The 20,733-nt window shown below is 47.7% G+C and overlaps 1 protein-coding gene across 1 annotated transcript in view; it reads right to left on the reverse strand.

The window, feature by feature from the left end:
- The window catches only part of WNT9A (Wnt family member 9A), a 60,585-nt gene that overhangs the window by 16,471 nt on the left and 23,381 nt on the right, over positions 1–20,733 (reverse strand). The window contains exons 2-3 of the mRNA XM_064505647.1: positions 7,524–7,783; positions 3,240–3,502 (exon numbers count right to left, since the gene is read on the reverse strand). Of these exons, the coding sequence (XP_064361717.1) occupies positions 3,240–3,502; positions 7,524–7,783 (523 nt within the window). The remainder of the gene's footprint in view (positions 1–3,239; positions 3,503–7,523; positions 7,784–20,733) is intronic.

Consider the following 20,733-nt stretch of genomic DNA (forward strand, 5'->3'; position numbering starts at 1 on the left):
TGTGGTTTGATTAGAGGAAAAACAGGGTGTGATAAGCAGGAATTCAGAAGAGCTGGCTTCAGTCTCCTGCTCCGTAACCTTGGGAAAGTCTGTTTGTGTCTCAGCTCCTGCTCAAAACAGCAGTAATTATCCTTTTGTAGCTCACAGGAACATTTAACACCTCAGAGGCCATAAGAGCATCATAGCTCTTTAACAAGTGCTCGATTTCAAAATTGCTTAATTCCAAAATGGCATGAATCAAGGTTATCTATGCTCCTCACATATCCACTTTGACTTGCATTAAATCCAGGACAAACTAGTTATAAACAAACTAAGTTAGTCTAAAGTGGTTTTAGCCCATCATAGCCACTAGGTTAGTATCTCCTGATACTCAATGGATAAGGCGACAGTTAGCTGATGGAGAGGGTTTTTTTGTTTGTTTTTGTTTTGTTTTGTTTTTGAAGAGGAGGAGATACATATCAAGAGTTTCATATTTAACCCACTGCCTTCATCAAGGAAAATACCGGTAGGCTCAGCTGGGGAATCTAAATATTGCCTGTCAGACAACTCTCACCCTCCACCAAGGCTGCACTGGAAGTGTGTGTAGAGAGGGGGACAGGAAGGAAGCAGTTTAAACCTGACCTTAATCTATACCCAAGTGTAAGCAAAATCAGAGACAATCCATCAAACACACTTAAGAAATTAAATGCATAGGCTTTAAATCAGTCTCAATATTTTGATATCTGAAGCAAGCGTTGCACACTTTGACCTTGCCATCACGAAGCTAGCCTGGGTATAATAGCAAGGGCTTTAATCCTCATCTCCGACCCAGACATCTCCGATCATCACTAAGGCACTAAACTGTGACAATAGTTTAGGTCCACATATCCTAACTACATAGAATTATAATCTCCTGATTACTACCCAATATCTTCCTAAAAGCTTCCTTCTTAAGATGCAATTTTCTTGTTCTCCACCTGGTTTCACAGCACTGCAGTGAATCTGGTAAGCTGCTTGCCTTGCCTTTCGACCACACTAAAGTGCAATTATTTTAGGAGCATAAGCAGAGAAATACTTTCAACCGCTGCTGCAAAGTGGCAAGGAAAAAGCTGTCAGACAGCAACACAAACTCAACAGACACAGCGTGGGTGGACGAAAATAGGAACACCGGATCACTGACCTGCAGCAATGGCCTTTGACTTGTATTGCCATGAGGGCCTCGGTGTCTGGACAACCGTCACAACTGTTACTCAGCTGTTTAGCTGCAGATATGACACTAGTGCTTAGAAACCACTGCCAATGGCCAGGGACTGACCGTGCCAAATAAAGTGGAAGCAGAAGATGCAAGAGAGTCTCTGACATTCCCCCTCTTCCCCCAGCAACTCTCAGCTGGATCAGGACAGGCAGAAAGGGAGGTGCATTCCCTCCATCTCCTCCTTGGAGCTCATTTAGCTCAAAGTCACACAGGTATTGCAGATCAGGACTGACAAATGAGCACATCTAACCAAAATCTAAGGCTGGTTTCAGCAATACAACCATCCCGCCTGCAACTAGTGGGGTGGAGAGCACTGGGAATTAGACTAAATTCCTTGGGCATGGTTTTTCAGCCCCAAAACTGCTGGAGGGGAGATATTCATAAGAGTCACAAGAACACGGCAATGGCATCCGAAGCAACAGCCTTGTGGCTGATGAAAGGGAGGAGACCCTCTGGAAAGGGAGGAGAGCCAAGAACATGTCACAGCTCTCTCCTGCATGCAACCATAGCCTCCACAGGCAACCTTCACCATTTTTAGTTTCCTTTGTGACACGACCAGCTCCAAAAAGCTAGGATAGGCCCTCAGGGACAACCAACCACAAGGATAAAAAAACATTTCATCACCCTGCAGAGCCTGTTTCACACACGAGCGTTGCCAAAGAGCTGCAACAGTTCACAGGCGCTGAGCCTTTTAATCCAGAGGCAGGAAAGCTGTCAGCCAAAGTCAGACACCAGCTAAATCCAGGATATTTCTAATCCTGATCTCAGCACTGTCTAGGAGCACCTGGTCGTGGGGAGAGGGAGAAAATTTTGCTGGCCAACGCTCACTGGTGGCATTCTCCAATGCCCCAGCTCTACCGCAAGGAATGACATTTTATGCATACACACATGAACAACTGAGCTGGGGTGGCAATTCCTAGAATGCACAACTGGCTGGGCAGCATTTGCCTGGGAAACTGGAGACCCAGGTCCCCATCCCAGCCCCAACCCTCTATCCAATCACACGGACAATAACAAGGCTTAAAGGCTATTTATAGCCTTATAGTATGTCCCCCTTCCACGGTGGCGCAATGAAATACTGATCCTAGGCACCTGTGCTGGCCAATCTACAGGATTTTTGTGTTTGAGCAAATCTAGACTAGGTACAGCCAAGCAAATTATGGGAGAAGGTGGAAAGCCCCTTCCCTTCCTCCACCTCCCCTTCTCTTGCTGGGATGGCCCAGCTATTGCAAATGCTTTGCCTTTTACATCACTCCTGCAGGAAGGACCCCAGGCAGGAGAATAAAGCCTGATGGGGAGGAACTTGGGATAAAGAGCAAAAAGCACCCAAAGTGCATAGGGATGGGAAGGAGGGGAGGGGGTAAAAGAAAAGAAAAAACCCACAATCGACTACCATACCCCAGCACTGTCAGCTGCAAATCCAGGTCTTGGGAGGTGGAAGGCAAAGTCACAGCATGAAAGAAATAGGCTGAAGGGACTTTGGGGTCTGAAAGGAATAGCTCTGTGCAAGCTCCCCGACAGATGTTTCTCCAGCCAGTTTTAAAGAAACCCAGCTATGGATGTGCCATGCTCCCTACCTCTACCGAACTACTGGTAGAAATGCATCCTTTAACCTCATCCCTTCCTCCTTGTCCTAACTCACACAGGCCCAGACAACCCATCTTTCCTTCCCTTTGTACTGTAAGGCAGTTATTCTGTTCCCCTTCTCCTCTCTATGGAAAGTCGGCAATCTTTCCTCCCAGGTCACATTTTGTAGACTTGGACATATCCTTATGTCTTTCCCTCCAGTCTCTCTTCCTCATGGCTTTGCACATTTCTTGAAGCATATTGACCAAAACGGGGCAGTCACCTAGCTGAGACTTGATTTGTGCACCAGAAGGATCACTCCATGCATTTTGCACCCGACACTCCCATTTCTGCACCCAGGCATGCAAAACCCAAAACAGCGTGAAGCCCCCCAGACAGACCCATGGGTCCCTTCTCTGCAGACCAGCCTGTGACTCACCTTCATGCCCACAAGGTTATTGTGAAAGTCCACCCTGGCTCGCAGGTCCTTGTTGGGCTTCCTCCCCAGAAACTCCTTGACGAACTTGTTGCTGTATTTCAGGTTGTCGCCGCACCCGCCCCACTGCCAGGCCTCGCGGTTCTCCAGGTCGGGGGCCTCGTCACAGGTGCAGCGCTCCATGCGCCCTGCGCTGCACGCCTTGGCCATGGCATGAGTCAGCCCCGCCGAGGAAATGGCATACAGGAAGGCTGTCTCCTTAAAACCTGGGGGAGAGAGGAGGAGATGGCTTTATTTGCAGCCAGAGTGAGAGTTAAAAAAGAAAAAAAAGTGCAGAAATTGAGGCAAATCCCATAATGAGAAGGCTTGAGCAAACATCAAAGCATGCCAAGCCCTACGCACATCATCACTGATGGTGGAGAGCACATCAGGAAAGTCCTTCCTTGGCAAGGAATGCAGGAGAGAGGTGGCACAAGCTAGAATTCAAAAATAGAAGCCAAACCTGGCCAGCCCTGTGGCTGTCGCCCCACAGATTGTCTCTGCCTGAAAAGAAAGATGTGAGAAAGAGCCTAACAGGCCACAGAGGTACCATCATGGTGATATAGCCATACGCCTACCAAGAGGCTGCCAGTGATAGCAAGAAGCCAGCACAGATTTCCAGTCACAGGGTCAGGATAGAAACCATGAGGGCTTCTTGTTCCTCCTCCTCCCCAGAAAAATTACCAGGTCCTGCTCCAGTTCAACAAAATTGTTAACAAAAGCCACCCGAGGGCTCGGAAGTGCAGAGCAGCCAGCCTGTGGCCCAATGCTGCACCTCACCCAAATGCCTCAAAAAGCAGTTTACGCCAATCTTTTATACACCAAATCTTTTATACATAACCCTTTTACTACACCTCCATGCTCACCTGCAGGGTTGTGATGCATCTGCCTCCCTCCGGTAGGTAAACCGAGGCCCATAAATACCCATGATTTCAGTCCAAATTATAAAAGCCCAAAATAAAAAGCAAACATGACAGAATTTATAGCTCCTCACTCTCCAGCTATGGAAGACGTGATTGCATATCTGAGATGGAATTCCAGGACAGCTTTGGATCTGGCTCAAGAAATCCCCCACTCTGAAGCAACACAAATGGATAGTGACAGTAGTGGATTTATCTGCAAGCTGGTGTGTCAACCATGGACATGCAGAGACACTGCCAGGTCATTTTTGGAACTGTTATTTGGGAGGTTCATGGTAATCCAAGCAAGCTCATGGGGCACTACTCTGGGTTGTCCCCAGAGCATGCCTTCCCAGAGCACTCCCAGGCGCATGGTGCTGTACTCCAGCAGACTGAGAACAAAAATTCAGTCCAGTAGACTAAGGTTTGGTCCTCCCAACAGGGCCGACTCAAACCAGGTCATAGTAGGAATTGTCCAACCATTCTACTGCTCATCTGGAAAAGAATAGCAAGAACCTTTCCCTTTCTGGAAGGAAGGCTAAAACAAAACAGGGTCAACTCCACACTCACCAGGAACAAAGTAGGAAGTCATCAGGGTTGAGAAAACAGATTTGGTTTTTCTTCTGTTCATTTGCTCCCTGAAATTAGACCATGTGCTCTGGCACTTCAGAAACACCCTCAATATCGCAAGCTGTCTCAGTAGGTGGTGGAGAATTCTTTATTTAATTCACACAACAAAAACTCATGGATATGCGAACTAAAGATCTCTGGGTAGAAAACACCTTTAACAGCTTTCATCTCTTGCAGGCTGATTCAATTTGTCAAGGTTATGCCCTGGGCCAGACTGCTGACACGCCTGTCAGAGGGATGCTTTTGCTAAAAAGAGATGCTCCCCTACCTCTCGTGCTCCCAGGTTGGAGAGCCGGCCTCTCTTCACTGCTACTACTTGTGCCATGAAATAGAGAGGTACCAGCATGCCAACAGAAAGCCCCCGATGCAACAGGGTGTGCAAATTCTCCTCCAGTTTGAGACACCACAATTGGTGGCAAACAGCCAAGCCTCACCCCTGTTTAGTAGGTATCACAGACCTACAACCTGCTTGGAAGCCTCCTGTTTGAAGCCCTGAATCCAGAGAGGTTGAGAAATTTCCAAGAAAAGTCAGCACCCAGCAGCCACAACACAAACCTGGTTCGACACAAAGCCAGGAGGAACTGTTCCTTTGCCAGGCTCTTCCCTCTCAATCCTCCCACCAGCTTCGGATATATTCTTCCCGTTCTCCATCATTTAAAGCCTCACAAATTCCCAGCGGCCATCAGCACGGGTATCATCTCACCCTCAGGCAGCTCAGGCAGCTTCCAAGCAAGTCCATGTGACATTTGGCTCTGGCCAGATTTAAAGCCATCTCTGCAGTGCACTATTTGATTGCACCAAGATATTTTGTAACAAGATAATGAGCTTTAAATCAATGCAGGCATTCTAACCTCCAGCGCATCGACAGCCTGCCATCCACAGCTATCCGGTTTCAGCCATTTCCAAAATTGTTCGCGAGTATCCAAAGAGGATAACAAGTCCTTTAAACAATCCTCCGTTATTTTAAGAAACGGGCCACATCAGCCCAAGTTACAAACCAGCAGCCAGGCAGTTCTGGTGACCAAGTACTACAACGGAAGGAGAAACATTTTGTTTAAAAGAGAGGATTCTTTGGTCTCCTTAAAACAGTGCAAAAGCCCCGGAGGAGAGAAAGCAAGCACGCTGACGTATTTGAATAGCTGTGTCTTAGTAGGTTATACATGTACGCCTTTGCCCTAGGGTATCGCTTGCTGCAATGCTGAACCAGGAACCAGCAGCTCCCAGAGTGAAGGAGAAAGATTTACAGGGCAGTGTTTTATGCTGCAGAAACAACATCTGAAGGATTTACAGCATCAGCGGAGGGGAGAGATGTTGCAGAGGCATAAAGCATGGAAGAATGAGACAGCAGACAGAGTCTTGCAGCCCTCAGAGCTACCATTTATTACACGGGGTCTCGACAAGGGGGGCTTCTCACTAGTGTTTTAAGGCAGCTTAACTTCAGGCAGCTTTAAAATACCCATGTCACTTGCTGAAGGCTGCCCACGGGGGGCAGGTGTGTCTGAAGGAACAAGCTGTGGCCTCCAGGTGTCAGCATGAGAAAGTGCTTGGGTTTCCCAAGGCGCCGCTAATCCAGGGACTCCTCTGGCACGCGGAGATATTTTTAAACGTCTTGCAGCTCAGGCTGGACCTCTTGGGTTTCATAAGGACTTTCCTTGTTTCCACTGCAGGCAGTGACAGTGCATTAGTTAAGCCCCAACACTTCTGAATGACTCATTCTCACTTATTAGCGAGAAAGGAAGCGCTGCAAACCTCCGCTCTTATCTCTGGGCAAGTCAGACCCCTGGTTTCTAGGCCCAGCTCCATCACCGACTGCAGGACGTTCTGGAAGTCCCTGAAGCCCTCGAGGCCCAGGCAACCTATCTGTGAAATGGGCCTCCTGCATCATTATCTTCAGTGCAGAAATAGAAACCAGATTTTGTTGGGAAGATGCAGGAAACTATACAAGTCTGTGCACAGGAAGAAGACAAAAAATACTGCTTGTTCCTCAAATACACCCTTTCAGTTTCTGGTCATCTCTATCTGAGCTGCCAGGAAGGGGCGTGGGAATTACCCATCCACAGAGCTTCTCCCCAGGTTGAGCAATAACAGACCACAAGGAAATATCTGCAGTTGTCGGCCTGCATTACGGGAGGACTCCTCTTAACACCATCAACAGGCCAGCATGCAACAGCCCATTTTGTCTCAATTCCCTTAACAAAGCATTTTTCCTATTTCTTTTCATGAAAGATTGGCATACCCTGCTTGTAGATCTTTTAATAAAGGGAGGACAGAAGTCCACCCCTTCCCCTCCAGCAATGGCTCAAGTCCCAGCAGAAGTGGAGGAGCAACGATAGCTACCAGCAGTAGACATGCAAGCAACTACCTCCAGCCTTCAAGGCTGTGACCAGCAATCGGAGGCAGAAAGCAGTTGCCTCACCGGTAGGAACACAAATTACAGCTAGGTAGAGCCTCCGTGGTCATGACAGCAACCGCTTTCCACTGTCACAGATGAGCTGACCCCAGCTTCATCTTCATCTCCCCACCACCCTCTAAAAAATCCTTTTGGACCTCTAGAGAGGTGATGACCTACCACTGGCAAAGGATGCATCAGGACAACCGCTTTATCTGCAAAGCCCTGGAGAAGCCCACGGGTGTGGGAGGCACCAGTGACCCTGAGAAGGACCCTGGGGTGCCCGGGGAGCTGGAGTGGGTGCAAGCACAGCCCCCCCATGCCACTCACCTCTCTTCAGCAGGCTGGCCCGGTAGCGGCCCTCCAGGGTGCAATTCCAGCGCTCAAAACGAAACTGGTACTGGCACTCCAGCGCGCTCATGCTGATGGCCTCCATGAGGGTCTCGGCCACGCCGGGGTCCCGCCGGCACATCCTACGCTGCTTCTTCTCCAGCTTCAGGCGGTCACAGACTTTGTAGTGGGCTTTGACGGCAGCTTCCTCCATTTCCGAGGTCAGAGGGAGGATGGTCAGGGGTTCGTTCCCAGTCAGCCTGCAGGAGGAACGGAGCGGCACAAGCATGAGGAGAAAGAAAAGCAGGCAGAAAGGGGAGCCGTGGCGGGAATTGATCTCCCCCAGCTAAGCTATGTGGATTTACTGATGTCTGGGGGAGGATGGAGGTTACAGAGAGGTTTTCTCCAGTGTGGGAGGAAGAGGAGAAGAGTGAGAAGCAGTATTTGGCTTTATTCTACCAGCTCTCACAGAGCTTGTTCAGAGACTAAACCTTCAGTCTCCACTTCCCTGTCAAATTCTGTTTCCACCAGACAGGCCATTTAATACAGAAATATGGAAGAACTAACAGAAGATACCTAAATTGCATAAACTCAGGAAGCTAGCAAAAACACAACAGCACTACAGCTGCTCTCTTGTGCACAGAAAAAACAGTTTAGCACAGCAAGCAGAGCCAGGACAGTCTTGGAAAGGGAGAGAGGGTGATCCATCCCGCTGAAAAACACTACAGCCACTCTGCCCTCGGCAGAAGAGCAGGAGAGTTCCTTACATAAAACCTAGCAAGCCACAGCGTCAGGTTTGCAAGCAGGATAAGCTTTGAGAAGTGGTATTGCCAAAAGCTTTTAATGCTGAGCAACAAGCTTGAAAATGAAAAACGCCTTGAAGAAATACGTGTCCTGTTGCCTTCTCCCCTCCCTTGCCTCCTCCAAGCGCAAGGTCCTCGACTCGCACAATGTGCAACAAAAGAAGCCAGCGTACTGTTCCCGGTGTCAAGTGACGAGCTGCTGGAAGAGGACCAGGCTGGCATCGGCCCCGGGGAGCAGAGACGCTGCAGGAACATCTGCTGGACTCATGAGCGGTTTGTTGGCCGAGCTGCCCGCGCCCCGCTCTCCTGGCTCTGCCCTCTTCCGGCCAGGTGCCAGTCCACGCAGTCAATGGGAATCACTATGTAGGGTTTCGAGGGACCTGAAGACGCATTTCCCCAGCCAAAAAGGAAGAATCGCTAAAGCCAGAATTCAAAACATGCTGGAACATTGCAGCCCTGCACAGATGGACGCAAACAGCGAGCACGGGGCCGAGCTCAACCTTCGCCTCCATCGTGGGAGGAAACACGGGGTGGTGGGCACAAGAGGGGAGCACACGCTCATGCCCTTGGCTAAGTGCAGGATGACCCTGGAAACTCTTAAAATTCCACCTGCCTTGCAGAAACAGTGGATTGTTGTTTGTTTTTAATGAGGGATTTCTCTCCAACTCAATGGGATGCATCCTGCCAGGCACACAGTCCCCCAGGCAAGCAGCTAGCATGTTTTAACTCCCAAACCTCTTTGCACAATAGGCACCAAATCCTGACCTAAGGCACAGCCAGCAACATCCAGTACAGATGACAATCATGAGTAATGATTTAATGAGGTAATTTAACATCAAATGTCTAAAGGAAGGGGGAAAAATGGCTAGGTTTTTGTTTTGTTTTAGGAGAACAGGGAGATGGGCGGGGAAGTGTTACTTCCAGAAGTATTAGGATTTCAAGAAAAACTGCAATGGGAAAAAATGAAGACTCAAAAAGTGCTTTGTGGGAAACATGAAAAACTAGTGTAACTAGTATAACTTTTCCAAAAAAAAGTTTTCAGAAAATTCTGCTTCCAAAAAAGATAAAACCACCCAAAAGCCAAACAGCAAGCTTTGTCTGAAGCACTGATGAAATTTAACTCTTACACATTTTTACTCTGTTTGGATTGGAATATGAGTGTAAACCCAGTTTTGACTATTCCCTGAGGAGACAGGACATCACCTGGCCCTTGGTGGCCTAGTTAAGTGAAGCTCAGAGTAGACTTGTTTATGAGAAAGATGGCCTGGTCCAAGCTTCACAGTAGCAGAGACCTGTAACAAAATCTCCAGGACCGTCATTCTTGGCCTTCATCAATACATTTGCCCTGAAGGTTCATTCCTGTAAGCTTCCACAGTTGGTGCAAGAGATATCCCCAGTTGGCAAAGGAGAGGGAGCCATAAAAGCATTTTCTACAGCTCCCACTCTCCCAATTTACCTTTCTGACTGAGCTTGTACTGTTCAGCTTAATGTTTGAAAAAACACAAGCTCCAAGTATCATGTAGCAGACAGCTATTAGAGTGAGGAGGGATACAGAAATTGATCCTACAGCCAAGACTTCTGCAGAGCAATCTGTGATTTTGAATCCCTTCCCCAGCCTCCCACGTTACATGCTTGGCTTTGAGACACCTCAAAGACAGTTCCCCACACCAGAGGCTTACAAAACTTGCTGATAGTACAGCCCAGTGCCATGCATCCCAAACTGGATCCCAAGCAGAGTCGCTTCTTAAAAAGTAAAAGCAAAATAAAGAGCTTAGTGTAGGGAAAACATAGGAAGTGGGATTCACAGTGCTCCAGCGAGCCAGAGGACACGGGCCTCCAGAAGCTGCTTAGGATTAGCGGCTGGAAAATCCTGAGAAAAAATAAAAAATTGAAGCATCAAATGTGCTAACTGCCAACGTCCGTTTTAACTGATCTGTGCAAAAGTTTGACGGATCTGACAATGGGGGCATGCGGGTAACAGCAAAGGTGAACCATGACTGCTGGGCCAGTGCATCTCTCACTCACCCCTTCCTGAGAAACAGCGCGAGGGCAAAACATCAACACAGTGTCTTGAAGGGGAGGCCAAAAACCACCTTTTTCATCTCCTCTCAGCCCTCTGGCCCAGCTCTGCACTAAGGAGTGCACTGTCCCCAGTCCTCACCCATCCCAGAAGAAGGGGAAATGGAAATCCAAGCTGGTGAGAAACAGGCCATGCAACACACGTGATGAACGGAGACTTGTCCATCACTGCCTGGCTTATTGTTCAGACTGATTTCGCTGGCTTCCAAGCCGGTCTGAATCAGACTGGAGCAAATTAATTATAAAAGCATCTCCAGAACAGGACAAGAGGGAACAAATTTAGAGGAGGGCGTAAAGGGGCTTTTCCCAGGCGCCGAGCAACATAGCTCTTCCAGGCAAAGAGCTCCACAATTGCAAGGCACAGCACATATGCACACACACACTGTCTCTCCCCCCACGCTGGATCTGTGCCCGTTTCAGTAGGAGGGGACCCACGCAGCAGCCTTAGGCCTTGCACGCACATTCCAGCACTCCCGGCAAATGGGGCGAGGTGGCACTTCTGAGTGTAGCACCAGCAATAAGCAAGAGCATGCAGAGCCACAGCATGGCACCTTTATAATCCCATAAAGCCCTTTTATGAAACCTTTGCTGAGTGAGGTCCTGTAAGGCAACGGTGTCAGAATCGGGTGCTTTCTCAGCTCGTCGCAGAGACCGAGCTGTTCCTTCCAAGGAATCTGGAAATCTTTCAGGATGGGGGGGCAGGAAGCTGGTTATTTTAATGTGTATATATATATTTTTATTATTATTATATTCACCCAATTCACAACTGTTACAATTAAACTGCCAGCCAGCAATCTGTGTAATTGTATTTTGGATCAAGAGGGCTGAGCACGGATGAAGGTGTGTTTGTTCACTAGGAACCTGGAGAGAAACCAAACAGCTTATTTCACACAGCCCAGGAAGCTTTAACTCTGTGGAAATTAACTCTGGCTTCTGTGAGAGCAATCTGACAAAGTCAAGAGACTGGTTTTTGCTCTTGGTTTTACTTCAAACTCTGTCCTAATCTTCATCTGTGCACCTCACCTGACTTCTGCTCTGAGCGGCATGCTTGCACTGTCCAGATTTCAGGAAGGACTTGGTTGCTCCATGCCTTACCACCTAGCTCAGAGGAACCCTTGCCTAGATTGGGACCTCCAGGCATTTAGTTAGCGTCAACAATAATCATTAGTAGCAGCCAAATTGGCTACATTTAATCTTGAGTAAGTGTTCCCCCAAGTCCTCTTCCTCTGGAGGAGGTTGTCATCGCAGGAGAGAGGTTTCCAGCATCAGTTGCATTCTTCTCTGTCCAAATTTCCTTCCAGTTCAGTCCATTACTAGTCAGAAGCCAGGGAACCAGAAGGTTTATTATCACCAGTTGTAAACAGTGAGACCTATCTGGTTTGCCCAAGTACTACTGGTGGCATTCAGCTGCCTTGGTCATGAACTTCTTGTCCTACCTTGCTAATTGCTTTTCTCTTCTGAGGTTTAGACTTCAGCCAGGCTTGAAAGGGATCCCAAACACAGCCCCTGCCACTGCACAACTCACACTGACAGCTGCAAAGCCAAGCTGGACCTATATTAACATAGATTTATTGTCCTTCCAGAGAGGCAATTTCAGATAGGTCCTGTTTTCAGCTAATCTGGGAAGTCAAGAGTTTTTATTGCCTTGTCAGCTCATCCTTTCATGTCCATCCCCATATTTTCTCTTATTTAATTGGAGATTTTCCTGATGAGAATTTGAGGGGGATGAGACAGAAGTAAGGCACCTGCATAGACCTGCGAGCACCTTCTCATCTTTGACATGCTTAGGAGTTTCCTTTGCAAGTACCTCCAGAGACGCGAGACAAAGTGAGTTGCTTTCCTGTGAGTAAATGCCTCTGCTATACCCGCCTGGAATGACAGACCTGCTGAAATATTGCATTCCTACCCCTGCGCTTCCTTCTCTGCTGGGAGATTTATCTTTGGTATATCTGTACAAAGCGCCAATTGATTCCATTTCCACTTTTCACATGGATGTTCTCTGCAGTATTGCTACCTCTTCCAACCCTTTTCATTCTCTTTCCACCATTTATTTTCTTCTAACAAAGACAAAGATGTTTTTGAAAAAAGTTGAGAACTCGCACACTAACCCTCTTCACTTCCATGCCTAAACTAATGACTCTCCAACTCAAGGAGCCAGACTGATTTATACTGCACAGCAGGCCTATATTTTTGTTTCTTGCATCCAAACTTCAACTGATCTCTCTCCCCCACCATCACATACACTGCAAAGGAGCTTTCCAAATTTGATTTAACATAGTCCTCCCATATACAACAGCTAACTGCTACTTGAGATAAAACAAGCCAAAAGTCCTGGAAAATTCCTAGAATTTCATGGTGGACTCAATATTTGGAGCAGGAGTTGGCTACTGAAGAACCAACTGTTTTGGTTTTTTTAATATTTGTGGGTACAGATGCCACTGATGTGCCCCCACAGTAACCCGAAGTCCTTTGGATGCAACTATTTGAAGAGTGTCCACCAACTTTAGTTCTGCTCTTCCCAGAGCTGGTGGAAACACTGTTGAACTCAAACATTTTAAGTTAGGAGCTTTTTCCCCCTTGGTCACTAAAAGCTTAGTTCTCCAGTTGCCTTTCTACGTCTCAAAGTCAGAAATAAGCAATTTTGCTCCAACACACGGTGCTTACCCCAGCATGCAGGCATTCACATTTGTTGCCACCTTGCTTAGGCCACAAAATCCAAAGCCACACGTGCGAGTTGCAAAATCCCCTGCCATTCACTGAGCTACAAAATCAAAGATTTCCCACTTCGACTAGCATACATGCATGCAAAAAAAAAATCCCCTTGAATCCTTACCCAAGGGAAAAAAACCATCAAGATACTCTCCAAACCTCAGCCAGGATTTCTGAGCTTCCATGATATCCTGACATCTCAGCAAGAATTTAATTTCTTTAACAACTTCTCTTCTGACATGCATTCCCTTCTAGCTCAGCCCTTCCTCGGTAAAAGTTTTTCACCGATCTTCCCTGGCATTGCACTGTTACATTGACTGGGAAGTCAAAGAAGGTAACAGGAGGAAAAGTCTCCCCCCAGGCTGGGAAAACCTGGACATCTGGGGCTTTACAGGACCGAGCTAAACAGGCTACACTCCACCTGGAAATCGGAAAGAAGCAGGGCATTGAGTACTCATGCCGGCTGTCCTGACAACATTTAACCACTGGAGTTGAGCCGGCTGATTCTCAGGGCTGATCCTCATCCTCTTGTGACACCCTAGTTTTGCACCTCCACTCACACCCAAAGTTACCCTTGTAGTATCTGCTCTTGCAGCCTGTCCCAAGCTGCACTTACCTTCCTTCCCAGCTGACTCAGGCCAACCTTTCATAGGACTGTCTCAGCTCACTTCCACTTCTGGACTCTCTCCTCTATCTCTGACCTCTAGCTGGTGGGTGGTTGACCAGCCACAGGCAGCTTTGCTACAACTAAGTCCACTCTGGCACTTTGCAAGGCTGCCTCTCCTTGACACCATCCCAGACTACAGCCCTTTCTGCACGTGCTGGTCTGTTTTTCAAGGCTGCGCCCAACCTGCTGCTTTACGCTCACCTCTCCACATTCCCCATGTCATTCTCTGCAAACAATGGTGCCTTGCTGTTGGAGACCATTAAACAAAGCAAACAAACATTCAGAAACTCAAGTTATGAATACAGCTATTCCCATGACAAGTATTTCTCAATTGCAGTTTTGATCCTTATCTTCCTCTCAACAGCATGGTACACATACCCAGAGCTTTTGTCTAGATGTCAACCCATTCAAAAATGGGCCATGTCTTTACTGTATATTGCCCAAGCCTTGGTTTCAGTCTCTACTTACAAAGGAACAAGTAACAGGACCCCGCCATGGAGCCTGTTCCAACACCACATGCTGTCAGACACAAAAGGCATGGGCAACAGGACCTTACGACCTCGCTCTATGCAGATGGAAAACAGCCAGCCTATACCCTACACATACGATCCTTGCAAACTCAGCAAATTCAGAGCACGTGTTTCACAGAGGCAAATATCTACAAGTCCTCAGTTCTTCTTCCAAACAGTCTGTCCTCTCTGGTCTAAGCATTAGGAGAATGGAGAGGAGCAAAACCAGTGTGGAGGGAACTTCAAACCCAAAAGAATGCCAATGGAGCATGCACAGAAAATGTGTTTTTGTGGGTTTTTTGTTTGTTTGTTTTAAAGAGATAAAAAGGTGGAGATGCTGGTAAGTTCCAGTCATTCATGCCTGTCTTGAATCACTCCTTCTCTAACTGGGCATACCTACACAGTTGTTTCCTCTGGGCTCTCTTCTCCTTTGAGCATCTTCCCTTGGACAAGAGGGTGGAGGAGTGGGCACGTAGCAAGCTTGCTACACATACCTGTCATACTCTCAGGCCCTATCAAGAGTCACTTGTAGCATCCAGGGGAAACAAATAACAGCTGCTTCTGGGAGCAGAAATTTGCTCCTGCAAATCTCTAGCTCTTCCTGTCCAAGAGCACTCTCCTGAACATTTCCAACATTCACATCAGCCACTGCACTCTTTGATCCTAAATCATTAAGCTCTTCTCATGCCCAAGTGTTATCACAGAGACAATTTATTCTCAAGTTACCTATTTTAGCCTTAGCTGAAGTTGACACAGAAGTCAGGGGACTGCTGAATGCAGTCTCAGCAAATGAAATCCCACTAGGCCAGCTGTCATATTCAAAAAGAGAGGTGGATCTCAACAGCCTTACAAAGGAATTATGTTGCATCAGTTCAGAAGCGATTTTTCTGTGAATGGTGACAGCTACAGCCTCTCAAATACAGAATGGCTGCCCCATGTATAAATGAGCTTTCATGCAATTAAACTTGCACCCCAAAGCAAGGCCAAATCATGCCCTTAGCTGCTTCTGCACAAATCACCAAAAAAAGTCAATGGTTTGGCGCATAGTAAAGGAGGGTCAAATTTAGCTACTGAAGGAAAAATATTTCAATGAATGAGTAGGGAATACGTGACTCAGTTCAGATGTGGAGGTCTGGAGATGTTCTCATTATGGTGCATTCCTGCGTAGGACCTACGGGACCAAGGTGCCATGAGGAACAGCTATTTTTGCATCGTGGCAACCAGAAGCACCACAAGCAAATACTTGAAGCTGCTATAGCATTTCCCACCCATGCAAGGCAAAAGAGCTTTACAGGTTATGAATTACAGCTAATAGCGCTCCCCTGAAGTAAAGGAAGCATTGCCTTCCCGTCCACCTCCCTGCCCCAGTGAGGAGGGCACAAGCACTCCAGCAGCAGAGGAGAGAATCAAATTTAGGTCTTTCAGCCCTTGGTGGTGTGTTTGAACCACAAGGCTAAACTACCTCTCCCCTTCCCTCCCCCCTCCGAACAACAAACCTTATTCAGGAAGTTTCCAGCCCACTGTAGCAAGAAGCATTTTTATTTTAGGCAAGTATCTCAATAGAGTGGCAGAGTTAAGGTTCACCAGTATGGAGGCGATATGAGGAGAGCACCGATTCCAGCTCTGCAGGCCTTTGCAATATTCCCTCGCAATCAGGGCAGCTCACACCAGGGGACTGAACAGTCCCCACCTCCGTGTCACATTTGGAAACACCACTGGATTTTTGAGGAGAGGGTGCTTAGTTTTTAATTCAATAACTATTAGCTGCCTTTGGTTGGGAGCTTCCTAGCAGCTTGGAAAAAAGCTGCCAGCAACCAACTTCCACTGGAATGACTGATTTTTGTTTGCAAGCGAGCAGAGGAGAAGAGAGGAGGGAGGAGGGCAAGGCTGTTTCCTCTCCCCTTCATCCTCTCAAGAATGAAGCAGCAATCAGCTAGATTTACGAAGGATTTCTAACTCAACTTAACGCCGGCCGGTGAACCGCCGTGCCAGGGGAATGCACGGGCCAGGCAGCAACAGGAGCTTTCGCTCACGATTTAAGACGGCATTAAGCTTCGCCCTTCGCGGCAGGTGCCAGGACTTATCCCCCCAGCCCGCATCCCGCCCTGGCCCCCGGCTGGACAGCTCCGCAGCTCCCACCCCGCCCTCCTTCGGAGCCCCGTCCTGCTCCTTATGCCAGCAATGGATTTTTTTTTTTTTTTTTTTTGCCTCCCCCCTCAGCTTCACATCATTTCTTTTGGCACATGTCCCACTAGACCGTAGGCGATGCGTTAGTTGAGAGTTTGGGTACAGGGAAGAGTAAGCAGGGGGGCAATGCAATGGAAGAGGAGGAAGAAACAAGCCTGGAGAAGAAAAGAAAAGACTTGTTTTAACCCCTTTAGCACCACACGAGCAAGTAGGGGTTGGGGAGAGAAAGAGATTTCAGAATAAAAGGCCATTGTTTTCCATGAAAGGATGAAATAGTGAGAGATGCACACACAAACTAGAACCCAAGTGCCCATGGCTTACAGCAACACCAAAGCCCCCTCCTTGCAGCAGGGAGACAAGGAACATACCACAATTTTACTCTGGCAGAAAATCCTCCCCTACCAGGATCTCAGATCCCAGCTGCAGTAAAAACAACTCAGCTCCATCCATGACTGTGGGGCTAGAGTAGTTTATTTTAATCTAGAATTGGGCCAAACAGCTCTCCAGTGATATAGAAAACAAGGGACATGTCCAGATGACATTTATGGAAACTATACACAGCCATTTCCCCTCCGTTGCTTTTGAACAGTTTCTGGTGGGGTACAGGGCCAGGAGAAAACCACATACGTGATGGATCACACAAGGGTAAGTCAACAGTGAAAAACAGACTGACCTTGGGAATACAGCAAAAGAATTTATAACAGATTTTAAAGACTGAAGGCCACAGGGAAGAGGCCAGGTGCTCAATAGCACGATTTTCTTCCAACAGAGTTGAGCTATGAGAAAACTCTACTACACATCCTCCTGCCGTGGAGCCCAAATTCCTCAAAGCAAGACAGTCATCAATGCCATAAACCTGTATATCTAAATCTACAGGAGGAGGGCCAAAAAAAATCCATAAAAATCCAGCCCATCCTGTTGGATCTCTGCAGCTCAAGCTGCTGGCACAAGACCTAATGAGATCCTGCAGCCCTGTCCACAGCTGGGGGCTCTACGGGGAACCCTTTGCATAGGGCCACACAGTGACCAGATCTGCTGACTCAGAAAGTCCCAGCACAGGTTGGGCATGAGTCTAAATAGCCCCCTCCAGGCTCCCAAATGAAATGAGGCAGCAGCATGAAAAATAAATAGCAAATGCACGACATTCGGAGAGAACAGAGCTTCCCCCCCACACACCCCCAAACAGCACGAACTGCAAGGCTCATTGCCACCGGATGTTGTGAAGGCCTGAAAATATAAATAGATTCAAAAAGGGATTAGACAAATTCAGGAAAGGGAGGCACACCAAGGTAGATGATTAAACATGCGGGTTTGACTGCAGCCGCTGGCTCAGGAAGTCTCCAAACCACTGACTGCCAGAAGCTGGCAGGATGCGCCAGGAGACACATCACTATACTTGTCCCGTTTCTCACTGGCTTCCCTGGATGTCCACGGCTGGCAAAATACTCAGGGTAGAGAAACCTTCAGTTCGACCCAGTATGGTGGTAGTATGTTCTCAGCACTGAGACAGGAGTCTCGGTCTTTCAGCTGGTTGCAGATGCACCATGGGACCTTGCCTCAGCTGCAGTGTTTAACCCATCTGTGCTCCCAAACTTTCCAGGTGCAAGCAAGAATTGACACGGCCTTGTCAAGCACACACCACTCTCCAATGCTTGACAACATCAGGCCAACTGGTACGGCCAGAGCAGCCAGGTCTCCATCCTGGACATGCCACCACTGCCACACTTGCATGGGAACCCCACCTACACAGTCCCAGCACTGTGGCAAACTCGATGCCATCACACTGGTGGCTCTGCTACATGTCCAGCAAGCCTCTCCGAACCACGGCAGCCCTCGGTGCTTCAGGACACGGGCATGCCTTGCACAGCTCCAGCGATACGCAGTGCACCATGTGTTAGTGTCAGTCTCTTTCCTATCTGCCCCTGCCAGGGAACACATCTGACTTTGTAATGAATCACCCATTTGTCTCCCTAACACCTCAGCCAGCCTTTTGTTAAGCCTTGTCTCCCAAATTTAACAGCTCCGCAATACACATCGTGCACCGGGACCAGCCTCTTCCTTTCCTCCTCCCCGGCCCGTCTGTCACATAAATCTTGCTGTCCCTCCCGAACACTGCCCGATCTGTTCTCGGCAGATGCCGCAGTTACATAGCTGCCCTTGCTCAGACCGCAGAGATTGGCAGCGAGGGGAGAAACTGCCGGTAGCCAACGCAGCAGCTTCCCTCCCTGCCGGAGATATCCCTGCAGACACCCGCGCTCAAGTAGCACAGCAGTTAAAGAGAAAATAAAGGCTACTTCCCACACAGCACAAATCTCAGAAGCTGGGGGGTCAAAAGGCTGAAATTGAGCCTTCGAGGGAAGCACAGTGAAGGTAAAGAGCTCCTTGAGTCAGTGGGGCCAGAAAAAACAACTGTAGAAGGAGCTTTCTCCTCCTTCCCCAGCCCCAGCCTTTATATTCAGGACCCAGAGGTCCCAGCTGGAAGCAGAGACTGGCTCAACAGTTTCTTTATCAACTTATGGACAAATGACAACTTCTAGAAACAAGCGTGCGGATTCAGGCAGAAGGGGGCTTTAACCTTCCCCTCCCCCAAAACATTTCACCCAGACCCTATTTTATATCCCATGGAGGTCAGCTTGTGGAGTATTTAGATGGTTGGGCAGTTTGACACATCATCTGATCTATTTTGGGAGCAGTTTACGGCTCTGCAATTCCTCCCCTGCGCAGCAGCAGTGATAGCTTTTCCACTCTAATGTCATATTATCCTCGTGGCAGGTTTGAAAACTAAACAGGTGAAAAAACAAACTTTCTGGGCATTGGAGAGAACAGGATGTATGAGAGAGAGATTATGTTGATGGGATGGTACAAGTTTGTCCTCATTCTGAGCCCCAGCAAAGACTAGGGGAACAGACTGTGAACAGAGGTTGGTTCCTTAAAAGAAAAAAAAAAATTGAGAGGACAATACACAAAGCTCTTATATAAAGGTCATTCCTGACAAAAGGTGTCTCAAAGGTCTTTCTGAAGGAGCTTTGCAGCCCTGAGGTTTTACAGGCTCCAAATGAAACTTCAAGGGTCAGATCTCCAGCTAAACAAACCAGCTATGGCCAATGTTTTAAGTCATTAATTAAGGATAAATCACCAGTGCAAGAGACTGTTCTCACTAAAGTATCCCACACTGCAAAACAGGTTCCCATAAAGCCAACCAATATCACAGACCCTATTGCCTTCTGCTCCAGATGCAAGGGCATTTCACAGGCCTTCCCTCAGTGCCATCTGTTGAACACCATTGCCGTCTTTTTCCCCTGATCTTCCCCAACACCTCAAAACACCATTCCTCCATGCATCGATTTATTCCACTGAAAGGAAGAGGGAAAGAACTAACAATATGAACATCTGCCATCAATCTCCTGATGTCCATTCCCCACCACCACGAAAGGCCCAGGCCCCACAGCACTGTAAGAAATGCTCAACTCTTCCTCCGCTTGCAGTTTTGTGGAAGACAACCAGATGATTTAACAGTGGTTAAGCACACAAGTGATTCATACGAAGATATCAATAACCAAGGAGTCTTTAATAGGCCTCTGTTTTCAGCTTGAGTCTTGCACACTCATACCAAAGTGCACTGTGTTCCTGCAATATTCTCTGTTGCCCTGGACTCAGGTAGCACCTGAAGCTCAGCAGCTCTTCCGAAGGGGATGCTGGGCATAAGTGAGAAGAAAAGGAAGTCACTCCTTTGACCAGCAGCATGATTAGCAGGACAGTTTAAAGCAGTGAGCTCGTACCTGTGCAGGTTGCAGGGCCCTCACCTTCCTTTCAAAGGTAATGGGACTACAGACTATCTGCATGGACCCCAGTCAGATCTACCTTTGACATCCCTCCACATAAACAGCCTCAGAACACTTGCTGGCTTGAGTATTTATAACTTTGTATCATAGAGCTCATACAAACAGAGTCATATTAACCAAAGTACGATAGCCCAAGAAGTCCCGAAGTTTTATTCGGTGAGTGCTACTTAACTGATGGGACTTCAGGTTAATGGCTGCGTATCATTCATCTTCACAGCAATGCATTTGTGCTCAGTAATTTAAAAAACCCTTTAGGCATCGTATTAAGGAGGCACGTGGGACACTATCAACCACCAGTATTAAGAAAAGCATTTCCTTCCTGTATTGATCATCCAAACTAGGTTGTATTAAAAAGGCAGCAGGGGAGGAAAACAAGCTAAGTGTTATACATTGCAAATTCTGATTAGATTATGA

The sequence above is a fragment of the Dromaius novaehollandiae genome, chromosome 2 (genome assembly GCF_036370855.1).
Source record: "Dromaius novaehollandiae isolate bDroNov1 chromosome 2, bDroNov1.hap1, whole genome shotgun sequence".
Classification (NCBI taxonomy): Eukaryota; Metazoa; Chordata; class Aves; order Casuariiformes; family Dromaiidae; genus Dromaius; species Dromaius novaehollandiae.